Source organism: Puma concolor, chromosome A3 (assembly GCF_028749965.1).
Source record: "Puma concolor isolate L17-30 chromosome A3, mPumCon1.1.hap2, whole genome shotgun sequence".
Lineage (NCBI taxonomy): Eukaryota > Metazoa > Chordata > Mammalia > Carnivora > Felidae > Puma > Puma concolor.
Window position 1 is genome coordinate 41,423,324 of NC_141669.1, and position 25,529 is coordinate 41,448,852.

At 39.4% G+C, this 25,529-nt stretch overlaps 1 protein-coding gene across 1 annotated transcript in view; it reads right to left on the bottom strand.

Annotated features, from left to right (window-relative positions):
- The window catches only part of DNAH6 (dynein axonemal heavy chain 6), a 222,804-nt gene that overhangs the window by 101,433 nt on the left and 95,842 nt on the right, over window positions 1–25,529 (bottom strand). Inside the window, exons 32-41 of the mRNA XM_086700734.1 lie at window positions 24,581–24,729; window positions 23,122–23,229; window positions 18,954–19,509; window positions 18,040–18,162; window positions 13,686–13,868; window positions 12,971–13,114; window positions 8,605–8,826; window positions 7,646–7,793; window positions 5,442–5,599; window positions 3,877–4,008 (exon numbers count right to left, since the gene is read on the bottom strand). Of these exons, the coding sequence (XP_086556860.1) occupies window positions 3,877–4,008; window positions 5,442–5,599; window positions 7,646–7,793; window positions 8,605–8,826; window positions 12,971–13,114; window positions 13,686–13,868; window positions 18,040–18,162; window positions 18,954–19,509; window positions 23,122–23,229; window positions 24,581–24,729 (1,923 nt within the window). The remainder of the gene's footprint in view (window positions 1–3,876; window positions 4,009–5,441; window positions 5,600–7,645; window positions 7,794–8,604; window positions 8,827–12,970; window positions 13,115–13,685; window positions 13,869–18,039; window positions 18,163–18,953; window positions 19,510–23,121; window positions 23,230–24,580; window positions 24,730–25,529) is intronic.

Here is a 25,529-nt window from a genome sequence, read left to right on the forward strand (position 1 = left end):
CAAGCTTGAATACATTTCTTGAATGTCTGCTTCCCTGACATGAGCTCATTCCAGCCCTGACTCTTTCATGGGGGCTTCTTCACCCTTTTCTTCTCTCACTGGCCTCTCCATTTCCATTCCTGTCTTCCTTCAGGCACTGCCTCCCCTGTCAGTCCAGGCTCACTGTACCCTCTTCCCCATTGCTCAGCGTGACCCAGCCACATTGGCCTAACCACCCAGGCTCTCTTCTCTCTCAGGGTCTCCACGCATCTGTCCCCCTTCCACTATCTGCTGCCGCATGGCTCTCTGCTGGCAGGGACTTTTTGATTCTTGAGTTTTCGGTTACTTGTCATCTCTTTAGAGAGGACTTCCCTGACTCCTCCTGTCAGTGTCTCTTATGGCTCTCTGATCTTCTCATATGTTGCCACAATCTCAAAGTTCTTATTTACTAGCTAGCCTGCTGCCCCCAGGTGCTTGGGACAATCATAGATTTTTAAATAGATAAGTTCCCATCACTATTAACCTTGGAGTTACTCATGGGAGAAGCCACCAGAACGCACACCAATGCTTGTAAGTCAGTCCTTGTGACTTTAGACTTTTGGCTCATATAAGACATATTTTAAAATAAACCCAAGTATTTGTTTCAATGTGCCTCCTTGTTAAACATTAGTTTTAGCACCTTATGAGGGCTATCTTTTGAGGTACCATCCTTCTGGGACCCCAACATGAGTTTAACATGCTCCATATGGCCCACATTTTGAGTAGGACCATCCCAACATATATAAAATAAAAATGTTACTACACATATTGTATATAAATTATATATTAAAAAATTAAAATTGTAGTCTGTTTATTCTCCATCACACAAATTATATAGTTATAGATAGTATTAATATAATATATATTAGTTCATTCGTCTGTTTATTATCTGGCTCCATCGTGGAAGCTCCGTGAGCACAAGGATGACATCTGATTTGTTTAAAATGTAATACCAACATCTGGCACATGGGAGCTGCTCAACGAATATTTGTTCAATGAATGAAATTAAGAACTACTAAACTGATATTCATAAATTACAATTAGCATGTCGTTATAGAGTTTACTGAGGACCAGGGCGTGGTATTCTATTTAATGGTCTGCCTTACATGGCATGTCTAGCAACTTTGAAAAGCTTCTACTAAGAATACGCACACAAGACCGAGCCAGAATTCCCACAGTTTGGGGGAAGGACGTTTTGGCCTGAGGACATTGTTAGTACTTCATGGAGTTGATCTTTTTCTTTTTAAGTTTATTTATTTATTTTGAGAGAGGGAGAGAGAGCGAGCATGAGCATGAGTGGGGGGGGGGGGAGAGAAAAGGGAGGGAGAGAGAATGCCAAGCAGGCCCCACACTCAGTATGGAGCCCAGCCCATGCAGGGCTCTATCTCACCACGGTGAGATCACACCTGAGATGAAATCAAGAGTCAAATACTCAACCGACTGAGCCACTCAGGCACCCCGTTCATCATTTTTGATTACTGATGTTACATCTTTCTAATTAGAAATGACATCTACATCATCAATCTAATTTGTTGTGTGCTGTTTAGTTGACCTTTAGGATATATAGTGATGCACATTTTTTGTGTATAAATTTCCAGTAAGTAAACACGAAGATGTGTATGAATGTGGCTCAAGGATGAGTCAGTCACTCATAAACACACATAATCCAAATCACAGCAAAGCCATCCTTAGTGGTTTGCTCCCTGCATATGTGTGCTGTTTGGCTAACTTGCAACAGACTATCCAAGAAAGTACAGTGAAACTACTAATTGTTTTCCAAATAATAGATGGTTGAAAACATTATGTGCATCCTATAAATATACTATACATGTACTATGTAGACTCATCGGCTTCTTTCATACAGTGGAAATAAATCAGTTATTCATGTTGCTAACGACAGATTTACTTTATTGATTTGCTTTTCTTCAGTTCTTGGTGGTCCCCCAAGTTCTTTTTCCTCATACAGTGACCAAGGACAGGGAAGGTGGGGTATGAGGTCTTGGGCACTGCTTAGATGGGTTGTGATGAACGTAGAGTTTGGGATCCATGGATCTAGAGCAAATTCTTTTCTTCTACAGGTAAAACATCCTGTCTATTCTGACAGTGAGGAGTATAGGCTTCCCCACCTGAATCTAGTCCAACCCAGCGGCTCCGGGATCTCTCAGTTTTGCCACATTTCATTTCCATTTTCGCCCCCAGTTAGTGCAAGTTTTAAATATTCGCCTGTATGTTACAATGAAAGGAAACAGTTCCTGCTTGTTTTCAGCTGGGATGTACTTGCCAGATGATGTCCCTGTGAGTGACACATTTCCCATGGACGTGACAATCCTACAGGGAGAGGGAGGAGGCTGAGGGTTGGGAATCATTTCATTTCCAGGAGGCCAGATTCCACATTTTCCTTCCCATCCAAGAAAGCATTGTAGGATGATTAAGAATGACATTTTTTGTTGGGATAGCCTTGAATTTGCTCTCATTTATTGAAATATGAAAGAATTAGCAAATTCAGTACTTTATCATCAGGCATAGGCTACCTGGGACATACTTCTCTGCTAATCATATCACAAAATGTGTCAGGATAGTATGTTTGGGAGTCACTCATTTGAAACTTCAAAATATACACACAGGGTTTCAACAAAAGAGGGGGGGATTCAAAAAATTCTTCTAATGCCTGTGTTGGTCCCTGTTACCCACTTCATGCTTTGTTCTACACTTTGTCATAGGAGATAAGCTCCCAGCCTTTCATATTTGAAAGTATTCTACCAAACAAAAGTTTAAAAAAACAAAGTTTTTCAAAATGTGGGGGTTCTTATGTGTCATTTTGGCATTAGCTCCTAAACAACTTACTGAAACTACCTCAAATTTTTTAAAAACAATTTCCCATGGATGTAAGCTGTTTCAATATGAAAACCACTTTCCATCTACTAATCGTTGTGTACATGTTGGCTCTGTCCTTTTTCTCCTCAAAGAGGGTCCCATGGGAAGGAGAGGCCAATGCTGGAGAATGCAGTGGCTCACTTACAGCCAGTGTCACTGCCCCTCTTTGGCTTCCAGGTGATTTACCAGCAAAGTCAGCTTCTCCAAACCAGTCACCAGTCTTATCCCACCTGTATGCCCACATTACCATTTCTTGCCCCTGTGACTGCATTTACCCGTGAGCCTTCTGTTCCCAAGATCTGTTCCTCCCTGTCAATTCTGGTCCCCCAAGACTCAGCTCACCATCTTCTCTATGAGTTTTTGCTGGTTGGTGATGGCATGCTGTCTCATGTGTTCTCATCATCCTACTCAAAATAGCGTTGCTGAGCACTTACAGGGCAGGCACAGTTATATTCCCCCATTTAAAGGATGAGGAGTGGCCCCATGGGAAGTTTGTACAGGTGGAAGAAATATGGGTGGTTGTTTTTGTTGGAGGTGGTCGTGGCAGTGAGGTGATGAATTCTAGATTAGGTGTGTTATGCTTGAGCTCCTTGGGGTATCAGGGACTCTGATGGGCAAGTGGGCACAGGGACCTGGTGGCCAGCTATGAGAGGAGCACAGAGGCGGGGGGGTGGGTGGGTAGTGGGCAAGATCTGGTGACTGCTGGGAGGCAAGGGCCAAAGATACAGCCTTCCTTAAAGGAAGGAGCTGTGCTTTGACAATCTTTCTGCATTCCTAAAACTGTCTCTGAGATCACAGACACAGAAGGCAGTGATGCAAATGCCTGCCAGCTACTGCCCAGTTGCCTCTGGGTTTACCTGGTTTCTGCTCAGGAAAAGGGACAGGTGGGCTCCCCAGAAACACAACAGCCTATTTTGACTGTGGGAGTTTTAGAAAAAATATATTTTCTTTTTCTCTCTTGCCTAGGTTTAAATTCATATTTACCTGAAAAATCTGTTTCAGACTGTGCTCTGAGGGCGTCGGAAGGCACAGCATGCTGAAGTGTCGGATAAAACGGGGAGTCACAGGGTTGCGGCCACCACCTGGAGGTGCACATGCTGAGACGATCGTTACATCCTGTGTGGGAAGAAATCCACGTGGGTCACCCAGCAAAGAAAGAGATGAGATCTGCCCATGCCAATGGGAGGCCTCAGAACCAACACTTTTTTGAGGACCTACCATATGATAGGATTACGTTATGTTTCCCCACACATTATCTGGCTTCATCCTCACAACAACCTCGGGAGATCACTACTGTCACCCTCATTTTGCAGACAAAAAAGATCAAGACCCTGGGTGGTTAAGTTGTTCAAGGTCACTCAGCTATCACATCTATCTGTATAAACACACCTATGTAAAAATTTAATCTTAAAAAATTGTTAACGAATTGTATCTTGGGTTAAAATATATTCATTCGACAAATATTAAGTATAGTTTATTCTTATTATTTGTGGTAGTTATGTTTGATAAAATCAGTGGAACACTGAATTAAGGTACTGATCCATGGCTCCTTTGGGAAAAACAGGGTTATGAGCCTTTGGTCATAACATTTTCAATGGGCCAATACACGATATCGTAATTGCCTCTGGTCTTGATCCCCTTAGACCACCCCTCCTCTGCAGCCAAGGAAATCTTTCCATAATATTTCCTCTAGAGACAGGGCACCTCTTAGAGGATAAATCCACATTCCTTGTCATGGCAGCATGGCCCCCTGGGCTGATCTCTGCATCTCCTGCCACTTTGGTGCCCATATTCCACACCACCATGGTGTTCTACACTCCCTGCTTTGAGATGCAAAATGCTCCCTTTCCTTGCTTTGCCACGCTCGGACTGCAAAACCCTTTTCCAACATCACCTCTTCTGGGAAGGCCTCTCTCATCCTCAGCCCAGTGCCCAGCCCTGCCTCCCTCCAGTCTCTCTCCACTCATCATCCTGCATTATAAATACAAACTACCCCCTGAAGCTGAGCCCTCGGGGAGGTGGGCCTGTCTCACTTGTCCATGAATCTCCTGAATAAAGGGGAAAGAATATAATATAGATTAAATAACTTGAGTCACATATTAAAAACACCAAGTCTATATGTTAGAGGCTGAATTGTGTCCTCCTATTCCCCCTGGCCAATCATATGTTGAAGGCCTAGCCTCTGGTATCTCAGAATGTGACTATATTTGGAGACAGGTCTTTAACGAGGTAATTAAGTTAAAATGAGGTCATTAGGGTGGGCTCTACTCCAGTAGGACTGGTGTCTTTATAAGAAGAGGACATTTGGACACAGACCAACACAGAGGGAAGATCATGAGAAGACACAGGAGAAGATAGCCATCTGCAAGCCAAGGGGAGAAGCCTCAGAAGAAACCAACCCTGTAGACATCTTGGTCTCAGACTTCTGGCCTTTAGAACTGCGAGAAAATAAATTTCTGTTGTTTGAGTCACCCAGTCTGCGGTATTTCGTATGGCAGCCCTGGCAAACAAGTTTTAAACACACAAAGTAATTTAAAACGTAAAGCAACCTGTATGTCTTTCCAAAAGAGTTTGTTTCTGTCATAAAATCCACCAAAATCTTGATACTGCCGAAGTAATTCAATTGGAGGCTGAGAGCCATAGCGGTCCAGTCTGGGCATGTTTAAATCATCAACAAAAATCACAACTTGTTTGTTTCCTGGTGCTCCTGGGGAATAAAATGAATTTAAGAATTAAGATTTGCCATTGGAAAATGTAAGACAAAGCTTAGGTAAGGCTTTGGACCCAATGAACACCCTGTAGGTCATAACGAGCTCAGTTTGTCTACGTGAGGAGGGCCCCAGCAGGGAGAGATGGACAGGGCTGGGACACCCAGACTGTCAGGTGGGTCCTTGCCCTCACTCCCAGAGGTGCAGGATGATGTCAGCTTTCCAGTCAGGACTGGATCTTTCTCAATACAAGGCACTGCCACTTCCCTCACCAACTGTGTGGCCTGGCATGGGGTGAGGAAGGTCATTTTCTTTTCAGGGCAGGAAACAGAAGCACTCCAAAGTTCCCTTACCTAATTGCACCACCCTCTACAGGGAAAACGGGGCTGGAAAGCATCATGGTCTCATCAAAGGGAAATCCAGTACAGTGGAGTTTCAGAATGCCATATTTAACTTAAAGAAAATCGATATACATACTGGTAGGAAAAAAAAAAGGAGTAATGACTGAGAAAAGAGAACAACTTAAGCAGAGGAGGTGACCCCACCCACTCTGGCATCCAGCACTTGCCAATAATGAAGGAGTCGTGGCAAACTCAGTGCCCCACTCCATCCTCCAGATCCCTGAAGCAAAGAAGCAGGACAGGAGTGGGAAGGGGCTCCAAGAGAATCATTCACAAAAATATGGTCTCCCACTACAGAGATTAGTATTCGTTGCCCTGTGCCTACCAGAGTACAAAAAAGGAAATAGAGAGGAGGCAGTAAAGCAGCTGGTATCCCCACAGCTTGGCACAGCAGGGCCCATTAGATAACAGACAATGTGGAAGGCAGCTGGGCTTGGCTAGTACTCCACCCAAGAGGGCTGTGGGCCAGCCAAGTGGACCCAGTACCAACGACTGCAGATATACGGCTGGAGGGTGGGACTGAGTGGGGGCTAAGACCTTGATTGCCAACATCAGGGGACTTTCCAATTGGGAGGCCAATCCCTGACCAGTACACATCTTGTTGGGGAGTTCCTCGCAGAGCCTGCTCCTAGAAGCCTGCCACACAGACAGCGTTGACAGTCATTCAGCACCAGCAAGAGAGGTAGGGACGATCCACACAGAGGCTCATCTAAATGCCAGTTAGGGAGAACACTTGTCCTTTCCTCTCCTCCTCCCATCCCAACACACCAGAGCCTCCTACAGATAGGGCCAGAAAGGGCAAAAGGGCATCCCATGCCCCTCTCTACCTCCAGCACCATGAGCCACAAACCAGGTCTACAACAGAGGAGAGGAACAGCTTAAAATTGGGTTTGGGATCAGAGCTTTACATGAGACCTGATTCAAAATAGGTGCAACTGACCAGAGAGGTATACTATTTATCTAAGCAGTTAATATGGGATCGTGAGGGAGATCCCACAAAGCCTGGCTGAAAGCACTGGCTAAAGAAGAAATGTAGACAGTTTCATGCCAATTCCTTGCTCAGTTCAGGTAACTCAATGCACCAGATACAAAGTAGTTGTTTGTTGGTTTTTTTTTTTTTTTTTTTTAATTTTTTTTTTCAACGTTTATTTATTTTTGGGACAGAGAGAGACAGAACATGAACGGGGGAGGGGCAGAGAGAGAGGGAGACACAGAATCGGAAACAGGCTCCAGGCTCTGAGCCATCAGCCCAGAGCCTGACGCGGGGCTCGAACTCACGGACCGCGAGATCGTGACCTGGCTGAAGTCGGACGCTTAACCGACTGCGCCACCCAGGCGCCCCATGTTGGCTTGTTTTAAATAAAGGGAAATCCATGCAGGTTTGACAGTAGAGTATGCATGGAGAGGGAGAGCCACAGACTAAAGGTGTTCTGAGTTGAAGGTGATAATAGAAATAAACTCCTTACTCACTAAACAGTAAGATACATGGATATATGGCACAGGAAAGAATGTCGTTAATAGATCCACCTTTATAAGTACATTAAACAAAGAAAATATGCATTTGTAATTTTATTACCCATTTTGTTTTTGTGATTAGTTTAATAAATAATTTGTGTAAGACAAATAAAACTGGCTAACACTTACCTAGTATATTTTTTCTTTTCCTTTCCAGTTTTGACTCAATGATCTCTTGTGTTCTTGCAGATGAAGTTTGAGCAGAAAAGTTTAGATAAACAGGAACATAGGCAGCTGATTCTTGAATTCGATTCAACAATCCTTTTGCAATGACAGACTTTAAATTTAAAAATACGTTAACTGATTTCATATTCAATATACTTTTCAATTGTTTATATCAGTAACAATCCAGTACAATGAGTAAGAAACAGGATAAAAGGAGATAGGTCAAAGCTAGATCAAAATGTCTGCTTTCTTCTTCTTGGAGATTCCATTTAATTATATTTATCAGAGCCGAAGAAATATTTTAATCAGCAATCTTAGCAAAAGTTTTAATTTTAGTTTTATACCAGAATCCACCTTGGCTCCTATCCAAGTCTCAATTTGATAGCACAAGTCACAGAAGAACCCAAATTTCTTCTAGAAATAATTTAGAAGGTCGCCAGTGAATTTCTGTTTATGTGGACCTACCCCTGAAACCCAAAAGACCAAACCATCAACATTTCCCGCTAGAGTCCACCTTTTCCAAACCCCACTGTTGTGCCAGGTAGAAGTCAATGGGCAGGAGGGGACAGACTCACCTTTATCAATAGTCTGCTCAGGATGCAAACTGTTCTCACCAATTCCCACCCTAATCTTTGTAGTGACAGCCCCAGAAATTCCAAGGGATACAACATAACCCACAATTTTGGTCCTTAGGGTCTTCTGGTTTATGTGTTATCTACACCAAGGATTTATTCAGAAACTGGCAGACCTTGGAGTAATTCCCAAGATAGATACAGATTCAGCATAGTTACATTCTTCCTGAAAAATGATCAAAATTCAAAAGAATTTCCTCTGAAAAATAATATGTTATTTCTGGGGCTTACAACTCTAAGTCCACCACACCCTCATTTTTGGACAGACCTTGTTTCAGGTAGGTTTCCTACCTTGCCAACTCCAGTTATTCCAGTAAACAGCACTGAATGCCTGACTGCCAGTAGTTTTTCCATTAGATATCCAAAGCGCACCGTGTCAGTTGTGGGGACTAGCATTTCAAAAAAAGGAACATCTCGGCTGTACTTAAAGGTGGGTATGATTCGTTCCCAGGGATCCAGTCGTTTGGTGTCGAAGTCCATATGAATGCTCCACAGATCACCAGAACTGGGAAGCTAGAGCATAAAATTAAGCACCACTTTCAATAGGATTGATACACAGCAATAGAAAAATTCACACATAAACAAAGGCAGTCATGGAATATGAATCTATTTGGGTTTTTTTTCCCTTTGTAGAGAAGTAGTTGTTTAGGTATCAGAGTCCAATACTTTAAACACAACCATGCAACACAATGCATAAAAAAAATCTGATAGATTGATTATGCTAAAACCTTAGATTAGAATTGTATGGAACTAGAGAGTGTTATGCTAAGTGAAATAAGTCATACAGAGAAGGATAGACACCATATATTTTCACTCTTATGTGGATCCTGAGAAACTTAACAGAAGACCATGGGGGAGGGGAAGGGAAAAAAAAGTTAGAGAGGGAGGGTGCCAAACCATAAAAGACTCTTAAAAACTGAGAACAAACTGAGGGTTGATGGGGGGTGGGAGGGAGAGGGGGGTGGGTGATGGGTATTGAGGAGGGCACCTGTTGGGATGAGCACTGGGTGTTGTATGGAAACCAATTTGACAATAAATTTCATATTTAAATAAATATATAAATAAATAGAATTGTAAAGCATTTTCAATTCAAGTCAACATTCAGGGGCTTACTCCTTGCTGACTAATATGCTTGGGGAGATGGAGGTGCGTGCTGAATGAGAGCCTCTGCCCTCAATGACCTTGAAATTCACATGGGGGACAAAAGCATATCAGTTAATATCACAGAGAAGTGGAGTTCTAATGGAGTTAGTACACTTACAAAGGCAGGACAACTCATGTCTACTTGCAGGGAGTTATGGTGGTGGCTAGAGATTCAGGAAAGCTTCCAAGGGGTGGTGATGTTATAGTTCAGACTTGAAGGAAAACCAGGAGCCCACAGGCAAGGAAGGAATGAGAAGGGGAAGGGGGGTGAAGACAAGGCTAAAGGCATGGAAAGTGCCATGCATGCTGGGAAATACAAGAGCAGTATGTACAGTGAGAGATGAATATGAAAACACAGGCAGGGGCCAGGTTATGAAAAGCCTCCCTTTTCAAAGCAAAGTGCATGGAGCAAGAATTTAGGCAACGATTCTAAGCAGGTGGGTGACATGATTAGATTGCATTTCAGAACGCTCATTCTGGCAGCTGTACAAAGAAGCTGTGTTTCAAGCTCATTTGACAGCAACTCTTAATAAGAAATCCATTTTACACGGTGACCTAGTACATTCACAAATATGTGTCTACAAATATGTATAAACTTTACCCCTACTATCTGCAATTCACTTTGGGGACAGCATGTGTGTGCATGTGAGCAGGGGACGGGTGGAGAGAGAGAGAGAGAGAGAGAGAGAGAAAGAGAGAGAGAGAGAGGACATTCCAAGCAGGCTCCACACTGTCAGTGAGGAGCTGGCTGTGATGCTCGAACTCAGCAACCTCGAGATCATGACCTGAGCTAAAACCAGGAGCTGGATGCTTAACTGACTGAGCCATCCAGGCACCCCTACTCTATTTTCTATTTTATTCTATTTTTAAAAAACATTTAAGGTGTATTATTTTGTCTGATTTTACAAGGCCAGTTTAAGGTGTTCTTGATATGTAAATATCAATGTAACTACCCTTGAATCATGATGTAGAACATATCCAGAACCTCAGAAAGCTTCTTTCTTCCCCTTCCCCATCAATACCAGCCACACCTCCATCCTCCTCTGAGATAAGTCACTGGTCTACCTGTCTGGTGTTATTTATCTACCCTTGTGCTAAAACCATAGTCTCTTTGATCACTTGCATTAGCCCCAGAAACAGAATGGGGCCTACCATGTAACAGATTTTCAATAAACATCTGTTGAAATGAATACTGAATGCTTGTTTTGCACCTTCTCCTACTGCCCTCTGATGATCCCAGATCTTTTCCCTTGACCCAGAGGGGTCTGTCTGTACCAAATTCCCAGATGTCCTTAATAATCTTATCCAATTATGATACAATCATCTTGAGGATCCAGGAGGGTTTCATATCTACTAAAAGGTCCTAATCCATAGGGCTCAGATTCTTATGGATTTTTTTCTTTTGGTAACTTTTAACTTTTATATAATTTAAAACTTACAGAATAGTTAAAAGAATAGTGCAAAGGACTCCATATATTCTTTATCTATATTAATTGTTTACATTTAGCCTCATTTGCTTTATTATTGTATTTTTCTACTCTTTGAGAGTTAATTGTATACACTATTCCACCTTATCCTAAATAACTGAGTGTGTATTTCCTAAAGAACAAGAATATTGTCTTATATAATCACAGTAAAATGATCGAAATCAGGAAATTGAATAGTGATATATTATTATCCAATTTACATTCCATACTCAAATATTTCCAGTGTTTTTTTTTTTTGTTTTTTTGTTTTTTTTGAGAGAGAGAGAGAGAGCATGCCGATGGAGAGAGGGGTAGAAGAAAACAGAGAGAATCCTAAGCAGGTTCCATGCTCGGTGCAGACCCCAATGCAGGGCTTGATCCCATGACTCTGGGATGATGACCTAAGCCAAAATCAAGAATTGGACACTCAACCTACTGAGCCACCCAGGTGCCCCTGCCAGTGTTTTTAATAATTTAGGCATTCCAGATGTATTCCCATCATTACATTTAGGTCATGCATGTTTGAAAGGAATACTTCAGAACTGAGGTTGTGTCCTTCTCAGTGCACTATGCCAGAAGGCACAGTTTTGTCCTAATACTGATGTTAAATTGATTTCTTAGTTAAGGTCGTGTTTGCAAGGTTTTTTTTTTTTTTTTTTTTTTTACTGTAACAATACTATTTCTGTCTTTGCAATTAATCAAATGATTTGTAGGAGATAATTTGAAACTATGTAAGTATTGTTTCTCATCAAACCTTCACCCACTAGGTTTGGCATCCATTGATGATTCCTGCCTAAATCAATTATTACTATGACAGTTACAAAGTTATGATGTTCTAACTCCATCACTTCTCCTATGCAGATTACTTGGTATTCTTCTGTGAGATGGAGCTCTTCCTTCTCCCCCTTTATTTATTTATTCGTGTATATTTTTATTTTGAGTATGGACTCACAGGTTTTTATTTCGTGCAAAGACTTGTAATCCCATACCATTATTTATTTTGATGCTCAAATCTGCCCAGATTTGGCCAGTGGTAGCCCTTCATGAACTGGCTCCTGTGTTGACATCATTCTCTGAGAACTTCTTTCCTATCTGACATAAGAAGATGTTCTAGGCTCATTCTGTACATCCTTTGTCCCAGTGGCTGGAATCAGCTATTTCATTAAGGAGCCTTGGTTTCCTTTCATGGAGAGCAGTATTTAGAAATTAGCATACCTATGCTAATTGCTCTTGAGGTGTCCTTGCTTCTAGTTCCTCTTAGCACACAGAACTAGGCAATTTTTGTATGTATGAATATATGTATTAATTTTCATATATATATATATATATATATATATATATATATATATATATAATCCATGAAAACCATTACTTCCAATTACAGTTGGAATTCTTGGAATTGCAAGAACACAGGTGCCTTCTAATCTTTCCCCTTCCATATTTGTAAATCCCTTTCTAACAGTGAGAAACCTGGTTGGCATTATCCTCAATATATTTATTCATTTGCTCAATCTTAGAATGTACAGAAAGCAATTTCTGAATTGTCAAACCATAACACTGTGAAGAATAAGTGTACTAACTAGAATTCAATATATTGTTTATAGTAGGGAGTTTTTATATAATTTTTTTGAGAGAGAGAGAGAGAGAGAGAGAGAGACAGCACGAGTGGGAGAGGGGCAGAGAGAGAGAGAGGGAGAGAGAGAATCCCAAGCAAGCGCTGTCAGCACATAACCTGATGCAGGGCTCAAATCCATGAACTGTGAGATCATGACCTGAGCTGACACCAAGAGTTGGGTGCTTAAACAACTGAGCCACCCAGGTGCCCCTACTTTTATACCTTACTTTCTTCATATGGCTGGGAGAGAATTATTAAAAATTTTAATACAATAAATGCTATCTATGGTTTTAAAAAGGTAATAATTTTAGAAACCCTTATAGTGAAGGATTTTTATATTTGCAGTAGAACTAAGTCTTTTAAAATTCTAGTCTTGAAATTTAATTGTAATGGTTCAGTTATTATTTTAAAATTAAATGTATTTAGCTCTTACCCTAGCATCAGGATTATCATCAAATTGTGTTCTAATAAATGTATCAAAGGAATCCCAGTAGTTTTCAGTTAGATTTCCACCCAAAGACCATAAATAACAGAATATAAAAGTCTGACATAGTACTGTATTCAGTTTTATTTGTTCCTGAAAGAATAAAGAGAAAGAATTTTAGTATTTTACTTGTTCACATAAAAAGAATCCTTAAATTGCAAAGTCTAAAGATTGTTTTCTTTTGCTTAGACTCATGCATTTAAAAAAAGGGCATGGTATATGTTTCTTATAGTTGACTCAACAGTTCAAAGAGCAACGTTTTATAGTAGTGCATATTTAAATACTCTGATGAAAACACGAATGACAAGGAATATGTAGAAAAAAGCTCAAATAGGTCTTTCAACTGACTATTATAACTTTGTTTATACCTGCATGAAGGTATTTAAACAGCTGCTAGACAGACACATATACCAGGAATGCATTGTAGAGTATGTTGTAGACTGTAAGGAATTTAAACATTGAGTAGAAGAATAAACTATAGGTTTTTTGATATTCCTTGCAACTTAGAGATTCTATGAATCTATTCACAATCATTACTTGCCTGAAAAATTAACTTGAAAATCAAATGATCATTTTATAGAAAATTTAGAGTTGTTTATTTGCAAAGCATCTATATAACAATTTCATTTTCATAGCTATATAGCATTGAGGAAACCTTTCGTACCATTGTCAAATTAACTCCATCTTTCCCAAATATCAAAGACTCCAATAAGCAACAGAGTGTAGTAACTTTGCTGATGTCCACTTGTGGGATTGCTTGGCTGCATTTTTTATTGACAAAATATAAACCATCATCAACATAACGTTGGAAAAGGTTCAATATGTATTCTTGGGTTTCCTCATTTAGCTGAAAATCATAAAAACAAATGTTTCAGTAAGACTCGATGAAATATATAATTAAGTTTAGAAACGGGTTAGTTTAAATCTGTGTATTGCAATATATTCTGTGACTTTTAATATTTATTATTTATTTATTTTTAAAAGTTTATTTGTTTTGAGAGAGAGAGCATGAGCCTGTGATTGAGTGTGTGAGTGGGGGAGGGGCAGAGATAGAGGGAGAGAGAGAATCCCAAGCAGGCTCGATGCTGTCACTGGGTAGCCTGACTTGGGGCTTGATGCAGGGCTCAGTCTCACAGACCAGGAGATCATGATCGGAGCCATCTGAAATCAAGATTCGGACACTTAACTGACTGAGCTACCCAGGCACCCCTATTCTGTGACTTTAGGTTAAAGGGTATAAACATAACAAGATATGAAACAAATTGACCCAAAAATAAATAAATGTTGAAAAAAAAAAAAAATTTAAAAAAAAAAAAAATAAAAAAAAAAAAAAAGAAACAAATTGAAATTTTAAGAAAACCTTCTATAATTTGGAAGAGACATGGGGGAGATTCTGGGTAGTGGACAATATCCTACATCTTGATCTGGTAATGAGTACACAGGTGTTTATTTTATAGTCATTTGTTAATTGTCAACATAGATTTCAAGCAGCCTTATAATTAGGAACAATAAAAAACAAGAAGCAAAAAACAGCAATTTAAATATCTACGAAAAGAGAGGGAATAATTCCCAAAGATTTGAAAAGAATGCAATCCCTCTCACCATTCCTATTCAACATTGTACTATAAGTCTTAGCTAATGCAGTAGGACAATACAAAGAATAAAGAGTACACAGATTGAGAAGGAAGAAAAAAAAAGTCTTTGTTCACAGATGACTGGTCTATGTAGACAATACCAAAGAATTGACAAAAAACTCCTGGAACTAACAAGCTGTTATAGCAAGGTTGCAGGATACAGGGTTAATATACGAAAGTCAATTGCTTTCCTATATACCAGCAATAAATGAGTAGAATTTGAAATAGAAAATATAACACCATTTATATTAGCACAAAAAATGAAATACTCAGGTATAATTCTAACAAACTATGTGCAAGAGCTAAATAAGGAAAACTACAAGACTCTGATGAAAGAAACCAGAGATGATCTAAGTAAATGGAAAGATATTCAATGTGTATGGATAGGAAGATCCAGTATTATTTAGATGTCAGCACTCCCTAACTTGATCTATAGGTTCAATGTAGTTTGAATCAAAATACCAGCAAGTTAATTTGTGTATATGCACAAATTGATTATAAATTTTATATGGAGAGGCAAAATACCGAAAATAGCACAATGTTAAAGAATAAAGTTGGAAGAATGACACTATCTAACTTCAAGACTTACTATAAAGCTACAGTAATTAAGACAGCATGGTATTGGCAAGAGCATAGACACATAGATCAATGAAACAGAACAGAGAATCCAGAGATAGACCCATACAAATACAGTCAGCTGATCTATGACAAAGAAACAAAGGCAATCCATTGGAGAAGGTACACCTCTGTTTCATTTTCATTCATTTTCAACAAATGGTACTGGAAAAACTGGACATCCATATGCAAAAAAAACAAAGATGAATATAGACACTGATATTACACCTTTCACAAAAATTACTCAGAATGGATCACAGACCTAAATGTAAAAAGCAAAACTAAAAAAAACTTCTGGAAGATAACAGATGAGAAAATCTAGGTGACCTTAGGTTTGGAAATGGTTTTCAGATTCAATGCCAAAAGCACAATCAATGAAAGAAAATTTGCTAAGTTAATTTTAAAATTAAAAACTTGTGTTCTGTGAAAGGTTATTAAGAGAATGAAAAGACAAGCCAAGCTGGGAGACAATTTTTACAAAACACATAACTGACAAAGAACTTGTATCCAAAAAATTACAAAGAACTCGTGACACTCAAAAATAGGAAACAACCCAATAAAAAATGAGCAGGATTTGAACAGACACCTTACCAAAGCAGATATACAGATGGCAAATAAGCATATGAAAAGGCATTCATGATCACATGAAATGCACATTAATGCATGTTAAAAGAAGGAGACATACTTATTAGAATAGCAAAAATCGAAAACATCAACAACACTAACTGCTGGTGAGGATGTGCAGCAAGAATTCTCATTCATTGCTGGTGGGAATGCAAAATGGTACAGCAATTTGGAAGACAAACTGGCAGTTTCTTACAAAGCTAAATAAAATTTTACCATATGATCCAGCAATCACACTCCTAGGTATTTTACCCAAATGAGTTGAAAACTTAAGTCTATATAAAAACTTGCACATGGGTGTGTCCAGGAGCTTTCTTCATAATTGCCAAAACCTGGAAGCAATCAAAATGTCTTCAGTAGTTGAATGGATAAACTTGGTAAATCCACATAATGGAAAATATTCCATTCAGAACCATTCCGTTCAGAGCCAAAAAGAAATGAGCTATCAAGTCACAGAAAGACATGGAAAAAACTTAAATGCAAATTATTAAGTGAAAGAAGTGAATTTGAAAAAAACCACATACTATATGATCCCAATGACATCACATTGGAAAAGGCAAAATATGGAGCAGTAGGGAGGGGGTATGGATGGATAAATATGTGGAGCACAGGTTTTAAGTCAGTGGAACTATTATGTATAATACTATAAGGGTGGATACATGACATTACGCATTCATCAAAACCCACACAATTGTACAACACATTTGTAGAACGCATTCATACATGAATCCTAATGTGAACTATGCACTTTAGTTAATAATAATGTATCAATATTGTTTCATCAGTTTTGACAAATCACTTTCAACAAATGTACCACACAAATGCAAGATGTTAACAGGAAAAACTATGTTTGGAGGAGAGGGAATATATCAGGACGCTCTGTACTTTCTGTTAAACTTTTGTATAAACCTAAAAGTACCCTAAATAATACATTTTATTAATTTAAAAAGAAAAGTAAATTTGGGAAGGTTTAAAACCTTACAGTAGTACATGATACATGCTCAATTCTTTTTTTTTTCAATATATGAAGTTTATTGTCAAATTGGTTTCCATACAACACCCAGTGCTCATCCCAAAAGGTGCCCTCCTCAATACCCATCACCCACCCTCCTCTCCCTCCTACCCCCATCAACACTTTGGTCTCAGTTTTTAAGAGTCTCTTATGCTTTGGCTCTCTCCCACTCTAACCTCTTTTTTTTTTTCCTTCCCCTCCCCCATGGGTTTCTGTTAAGTTTCTCAGGATCCACATAAGAGTGAAACCATAAGATACCATATGGTTTCACTCTTATGTGGATCCTGAGAAACTTAACATTCTCAATTCTGAAAATTATTTTCTTTAATAATGTACTCTGAAACTAGAACACATTATTGTTAAAATGTTGATGCCTAAGAATGAAAAAACCAATATTTTTCTAATTCATCTTTGGAGGGGAGAAGCAGAAAGAAGATGGCTTTCTTGGGGGGGGGGTGTGGGATGGGGCACAACATTGCAAAAGACCCCTTGTTAAGCTAAGGCAAAGAAAACTCCTATTTTAGAAGGGCGAAGGTGCAGAAGATGATATAGAACTGAATTGTTCCATATAATAACTAAAAGCTTTCCCTCACTTTGGGTGGAATGTTTCCTCTGAGGTTAAAACACATCTTGGGTCACAGACCTAAGACTGGGTGGGAGGTAAACTGGTTTTCTTTTCTCTCAGCGGTGTTAGGGTCTTCTACAATCTAAATACAATGACAGAGCCTGGACCGAAATGTTCTTTTTCTTCATTGTGATTCCCTCTCACTATCCCCAGCCTTCTGCAAAATCTTTTTTAATGCGGCAGCCTGTTCTGTGTTTGGGGGACTCAGGGAAGCAGTTTGTGCTTGTACTGGAGAGGAACCAACCTGGGGAGGATCCAGGCAGAGTGGGCAGGAATCGGAGCGGCTAGGTAGCCTGGTGGGCTGAGCTTACAAATAATGGGGACAGATTTGGGGAGGATATAAACATTTCTGGAAGATCCCAAGAATTCTTAGGGAGAGGCACTAGGTACAATGCTGGAATTCTCTCCACAAAGTACATGAGGTCTTTCTTAACTTACTGAAATTTGGGCAAGCAAGAGCCTCCATCCTGACAGATGGATGTGTTGTGGAGTATCTGGTTGCACTTACTTTTTTAGAAATATTCTTCATCCATGTTTTAACATAAGGCATCCATTTCAGTTCTTCAGGATCCACAAACACCATTCCACATCGACTGACTGTTGCAGGAGAGGCAACTCTTAGGTCTTGCACCTAAAATTGAAGGGAATTGAACAAAAAAATAGCTAATATAATACTTCCTTATTTTTCCATTTTCAATGTTAATGAGTCACATGTTTAAAGTTAACACTGAAAGGCTTTATATAGAAGAGAGTGTAATCAGAAACGGAGAAGGAAAGTTAAGTGAAGCATTAGGTGAAAAAAAAACCCACACAAATATAAGAGGATAATGTCAAATCCTTATGGGAAGGTATAGGTATTTCTTTTTCCTCCTTTGCTTTCCTCTTTTCTCCATTTTCATTCTTGTATCTCATACCTAGCTGAACATAGGACATAGTAGGCATTCAACCCATGTTTGATGAATGAATACAGCAGGAGTGGTATCTTCAGAATATTTTATAGCCGTACTTGGTCCACATTCCTTTTCCAATCCCTTCACTAAACATTCACACCACAGAGGGGTAATTTTTCATAGTAAATGTAACTATTTTTTTTTGCTTAACTTAGAAAGCATTTCAAATCATGTAATGTCATCAATATATACGTTAACTACCACCAAAGGAAAGGAAACAAGTGCTGAGGAAGATAGAATTTATTGCATTTCCATTTATAGACAAACAGGAATATTTGAGAGACTTTGGTTCTCGGGATGCACACTCTACTATAAAAGGACAATTTGATAAATATGTAAACAATTTAGTACGTGAACAAAACACCATGGGACGCCTTATAGATAGTAAATGAGATATGGGCAAGAAAAAAATTGATGATGGCATACCAGTCTAATGAATGCTTTTGCACCACACTAAGGCATATATATTTACCTCAAAAAGCATGTGGATTTGAGGTGTGAGTTTGATCCTCTCACTGTTAGCCAGGCAAAGCATCTTGTTATCATCCAGCACTGTATTCATATTTTCAATCCAAAGAGCATCCACGGGCCCATCACTGATGATCCATTTATGGTCTTCTGAAGTGTCACTCACAGCTGCTCGGACACTTAGTGCCATCAAACCATCTTTCCACTCCAAGGTTATGTTATTAACTTCACCATATAATTCACCCATTGTAATTGATTTAGGATTAAGAACGTATGTTTTAACCAGTTGGTAAAAGGGATTGTCTAAACCAAGTTTTTGCAAATTCCCTAAAGTTTCTGCTAGTATTTGGTAAACTGTGGTCTTGCCACCTCCTGTCGGCCCGACTAACATAACACCGTGTCTTACCAGCATAGTTTCATAGAACTGTATCACTTTTTTAACCATACATGTCTCAGGCTGAAGATTTTTTCTATTCATGACATCTATAATTGTTGACTGCAATATACCATAATCATGTTCTGGAATTTGGACTCCAGGAAAAAGGTCAGATATAATTCCACTGAAAAAACACAAATAAAATCATTGGTAATTGATATTTCCCAATATTTATTACGATTAATTTATTACAATCATTGATTACAATGAGTCTTATTTTTCTCCTTGATCTTTTCTTCTGAACATGCATAGTACTAGTCTGTCCTATATGTTATAACAGAATCTAACATTTCTCTGATACTGTGTATGCTTTTTTTTCTTGTACCGTAGATCAATGTTCTTAAGTATATTGGGAGCCTTTTGAGGTAAGGAATATCTCTTATGTGTTTGTATTGTTCATAGTACATTGCATAATACCAAACATATACAAAGTGATTAATTTTTCAGTTTATTCAAAAAATTATATTTAGGGGTGCCTGGGTGGCTTAGTTGGTTAAGCGTCTTACTTCGGTTCAGGTCATGATCTCACGGTTCATAGGTTCGAGCCCCGTGTCTGGCTCTGTGCTGACAGCTGGGAGCCTGGAGTCTGCTTCGGATTCTGTGTCTCCCTCTCTCTCTGCCCCTCCCCCCCATCTCGTGCTCTGTCTCTTTCTCAAGAATAAATAAACATTTAAAAAATTAAAAATTATATTAATATCTCAACTTTTTCCAAAAGCATTTATGCATGCTTATAACTATATGGATATTCAGAAAAATAAGATAGAAATAAAAACTAATAGTAGGTAAAAAAAAAAGGGGGGGGGTGGGGAGTAAAAGAAAAATTAACTGTTTCTGTGGGAAGTACTTAATATGGGATATTTCTATGGGTAAAAAAGAAGCTAAATCCCTACCTCATACTATATACACAAATACATTTGTGACACAGTAAAGACTTTAATATAAAATGACAACAAAAATACTAGATGAAAATACAACAGATATGTTTTGTAATACTGTGGTTAAGAAGGTCTTTCTAAGGAAGACAAGAAATCTACAACTATTATTTTAAAGGTAAGGTGAAAAAATAAAAATAAACAAGCAAAAACCCACAAACTTGTGTGAGATAAAAGGCTTTATATATATAAACTTAATGATAGACTTAGCGCTGCCTGGGTGGCTCAGTCAGTTAAGTGTCCAACTCTTGATTTTGGCTCAGGCCATGATCTCATGGTTGTGGGATCGAGCCCCAAGTTGGGCTCTGTGCTGGGCATGAAGCCTGCTTAGGATTGTCTTGCTCTTTCCCTCTCTCTCTGCCTTTCTCTCTCTCTCTCTCTCTCTCTCTCAAAAAAATGAATAATAGACAAGTATTTCCAATTTTTATACCAGATAAAGTTTGTGATTTCCTACAAATCAATAAGAAAAAGGACACAACAGAAATATGCTCTAAAAATAATAAATATAAACGATTAATGAACACAAGAAATAATGCTCAATGGCACTAATAATTAAAGAAATGCATATTAAAGAGGATATAACTTTTGGTCTCTCTCTAAAACATTTAAGAGGCAAAAGGTATAGTCATAAAATCATTTATATAAAGGGGCATCTGGGTGACTCAGTTAAGTGCCCAACTATTATTTATTTCAGCTCAGGTCATGATCTCATGGTTTGTGAGTTCAAGCCCCGCATCAGGCTCTGCGCTGACAGCGTGAAGACTGCTTGGGATTCTCTCTCTTTCTCTCTCTGACGCTCTCTCGCTTGTGCTCGCCCTCAAAACAAATAAATAAAACTTAAAAAAATAAATAAGCAAAAGAGAAATCTTTAAAAAATAAAATCATTTATATAAATATAAATGTCTTTGGACATCTTAATAGAATCTATCTAAATTAAAAATGCCCATGCTCTATAAAACCTAGGAAACTTACTAAAACTCATTTATAGAAGTATCACACGTGTGCAAAGATAAATGCATAGGAATTTTCATCACTGTATTCTGTCAAAAGGGAGTAGACATGTGTTCCGGAAATCAGAAGATCTGACAGAGGACAAAAGCCAAGAGAACTCCAGCATAGTCATAAACGGACATCCCAGGATGACCAGTGCTCACCAGGGCAATGGGCAGGTAGTCCAGATTAGAGCAGGAGGACAGGGGTTCCAAAGAGACACACTTGATAGAATGTTTTATATAATTGAAGAGGTTTTTTTTTTTAATTTTTTTGTTAAAATTTTTTTTAATGTTTAGTTTTGAGAGGGGGGGCACATGGGGGAAGGGGCAGAGAGAGAAGAAGACACAGAATCTGTAGCAGGATCCAGGCTCTGAGCTGTCAGCACAGAGCCCGATGCAGGGTTCAAACCCATGAACCGTGAGATCATGACCTGAGCTGATGTCGGATGCTTAACCGACTGAGCCACCCAGGAGCCCCAGAAGGGGCTCCTTGTTTTGTTTTTAAGGAGATTTACACATACCCTGGGAGAATTTGAAAATAAATTATTGATAGATTTATACAAAAGTAGGTAAAAGATTAAAAAAATAAAAACTAAGGCAATTAACAAATGCAGGGATAAGAAAAAAAAAACAAGAGAAACATAGCTCAGCTGTGGATACTATTTATATAGCTATAATTAATTTTCAAAACCCTGAGGGCGCCTGGGTGGCTCAGTCGGCTGAGTGTCTGATTCCTGTTTTTGGCTCAGGTCATGATCCCAGGGTCATGGATCAAGCCCTATGTTGGGCTCCACGCTGAGCAGGGAGCCTGCGTAAGATTCTCTCTCTCTCCCTCTGCCCCTCTCCCACTTCTATTTTCTGTCTAAAAAAATTTTTTTTAAATTATGGAAGCCCTGGACATTTAGCTCAAGTTAGACTGCAATATAACTATGGATAGGATGGGTAGAGGGAAAGAGGTACATGCGCATATCCTCATCTCCCATTTACCAACTTTATAGATCATACCTAAAACTGAAAAACCAAGAAATAGCATAAACACGGTACTAAAAAATATGGGGAAATAACATAACAAGCAAACAAACAAAACAATTGAAAAATGATTGCCTTTGGGAAGTGGGAGTTGGTGAAGGGCACAGAACTATTGTTTCTCATGAGACTAATTTATGACGCTTAAAAATCTTTTTATGTTTATTTTTTTGAGAGAGGACAGAGGAGAGAGAGAGAGAGAGAGAGAGAGAGAGCGAGCACAAGAAGGGGAGGGGCAGAGAGGAGAGACAGAATCCCAAGCAGGGTTCGCACCATCAGAGCAGAGCCCGATGTGGGGCTCAAACCCACAAACCATGGGATCATGACCTGAGCTGAGATCAAGAATCAGGTGCTCAACTGACTGCACCCCCCAGGCACCGCTGTGATGCTTTTTAAAACTACATACAAATATGGCTTGGATAAACATAAAATTTAATAGTAAAAGTAGAAATAGATAAAAGTTCAATCACATTTTATGTTAAGCCCCGAGTCTTATGTTTTGGGGTCAAGAGTTTTTCTTAGGTCAGGAATTTGTAACCAAATGCTAATTTGTATAACATATAACCTAGTGACCAGTATTTTGAAAAAATAAAAATAAAAAAGATTGGATTGATGCTTAAACTTTACTATCTTTATTTTAAATTAGTATTTTTTAAACTGCAATAAGTATCTCTAGAAAAGATGAGGAGGTTATTACCTTGTTAGAGACAGACATAACTGAAGAGAAGACTATCCTTTACCTCTACACAGCAGCTATGTTTTATCCTATAACATCTAGAAACTTACCTGAACAGAATAGCATCATCTGTTAGGAATTTTGGCAAGTTGGAGTCTCGTAAAGCTCTTATCAATACCACATCTTCACTTAAGTGTGGATTCTCCCTTTTTAAGGACCTAAAGGAATAATTCAGATGATGTTTGTGGGAACCTAATACTGAGCATGATTTTCCAAACCTGTGGGTCAGGGATTCCCCTTGCAAAAAGCTGTGGAGGGCACCCCCCTGTGGATTCCTGCTGGAAAGAGAGGATCATTTTTCCTTGCATGGCCAGCATCCACATCCATCAGAGAGCAAGGACAGGTCAGGAACTGGCTACACAGCCTGGAGAATGAGAAGGTATTTTTTTCAACTTCCCCCCATCAATCGAGACTTTATCCAACCTGAATTTATAGTTCCCTGAATGCATCATAATGATTCACAGCCCTATGACTTTCTTTTCTCTCAGCCCAGAAGGTCCTGCTTTGCTCTTTTGACACCCCTTATTTCTCCCTCAAACCCCAAATCCTCAAACTGGATGAGCCCAGTTACTCTCATCCTCCAGATAGTTCCTCCATCACCCTCCACAGTGAACCTCGGGCATGGCCCTATGGTTTCCCCATTCATGTATCCTACATGACTGCTCCTGTGTCTGTCTCACCCACTGGTCTGTAGTTGTATTCTTGGGAGTGCACAAGTATCTGAACTCCTTAGTGTCCTTGGTCTTTACATGGCACTCCTGTAAAGGGGAGAAATACTGTATCTGGGAGGTTGAAAGAACAGAGAAGGGCAAGGAGACATGCATAGAGCCCAGGGATACAGGGGCCAGGCAGAAAAGGCCCTGGATGTGTGGAGCCTGAGCCAGTGAGTCTAAAAAGAAGAGACAGATTCCCTCAGAGACTCTGGATAAAGTAGGGTTTCAGAGGTAGGAGCCTCAAGAAGTTACAAAGGGAGAAGCCAGGGCCTGAAAAGAAGAAACCAGAAAGTTTCTTTACTAGAAACTACAAAGAAGCTCAGTCATGGACCATACTGTAAAGGCAGAGTCAGAGGCTAAGATATAAGCCTCGAACAAGGGCAGAAAAATGAAACCAAACTTCCTCTCAGAGCTTTGGGCTTTGTCAGGTGACACATATAACTTAAATTACTGCATATGCATAACAAATGGTACCTTTTAAGTCTAGTCATCCTACCTCATAGTGGTAAAGGCTTCTGTACTCTAAAAACAAATGTATGTGATGAGTTCAGGGGAAATGAAAGCTAGTGGAAGCCTCATCGAGACTCAGGTTCAGTGTGGGGCCAACCAGAACTGTCAGGAGATGAGGAGATGCCTCCTTTGACTGTGGCATGGGAGTCAAGGTAAAATGATGACAGCGGCTGCTAACATTTACCAATCACTCTCTACGTTGCTTTAAGAGCCGTCTGTGAATTAGTCATTTAATGCTTTGATTACATGGTTTGGAATTTCACTCTTGACCACTTTGGTTTCTTACCCAGCCATGACCAGTACAGACTTCACAGCTCTCATGCCAAAGTCGTAGTGATCTTGCTGAGAGAGCTGTTCACTGCAAAGCTTATACATCTGAGTCATTTTTCTGGCTAATATTTTACTGGATTCAAATCCTTCAGAATATAGAATTACCTAGAATAGAAAAGAACAATGCAATACTTCTTATATTGTGTGGAGAGCAGTAGATTAGCATAATACCAATGTGTTCAAAATCTACTTTAGGCATTATACCTCTCCAAGTTGTTATATCGTTTAACAAAGAAATGTGATGATTGAAGGGAAATGGGTTTTCTGTGTTACAGGAAGGCAGAAGGTGGGATATTCTACAGGGATGCCGGGGCACTGATTTTGCTTTCCTTCTATGGATGAAGATGTGGTTGGTGACATTTGGTTCAAGAGGCAGCAGAACCCAATGCTTGAAAATGCTCACATCATGGAGGTTGGATGGTGTTGTAAGGCCTGAGTACAAAGGCAAGACTTGAGTTTCTCTGGTCTGACAGGAACTCCACCCTGTAGACAGAATCAGTGATAGCTGTGTTCTCCCTTTAGGCTCCCTGAATATCAAGGGAAGCTATGCAGATTTGCAGCCTCTCCTCTGCGATAGGAGGCTACCTTGCTTCTGACAAGTTTCTGCATTCTTGGTTAAAGAAATTGGATGATGACAGTCTAGGGGAGTGTGGACCCTTTCTCCAATCCATAACCTACTCAAATCACTGTGGTTGGCTTCAGAATCGGGATTTGAAAGGATGTAGACATTTGTTTCTTTATTTTTTAATTTTTATAACATTTATTTATTTTTGAGAGAAAGATAGAGACAGCATATGAGCAGGGGAGGGGCAGAGAGACAGGAAGACACAGAATCCAAAACAGGCTCCAGGCTCTGAGCTGTCAGCAGAGCCCGATGCAAGGCTGGGACTCATGAACTATGAGAT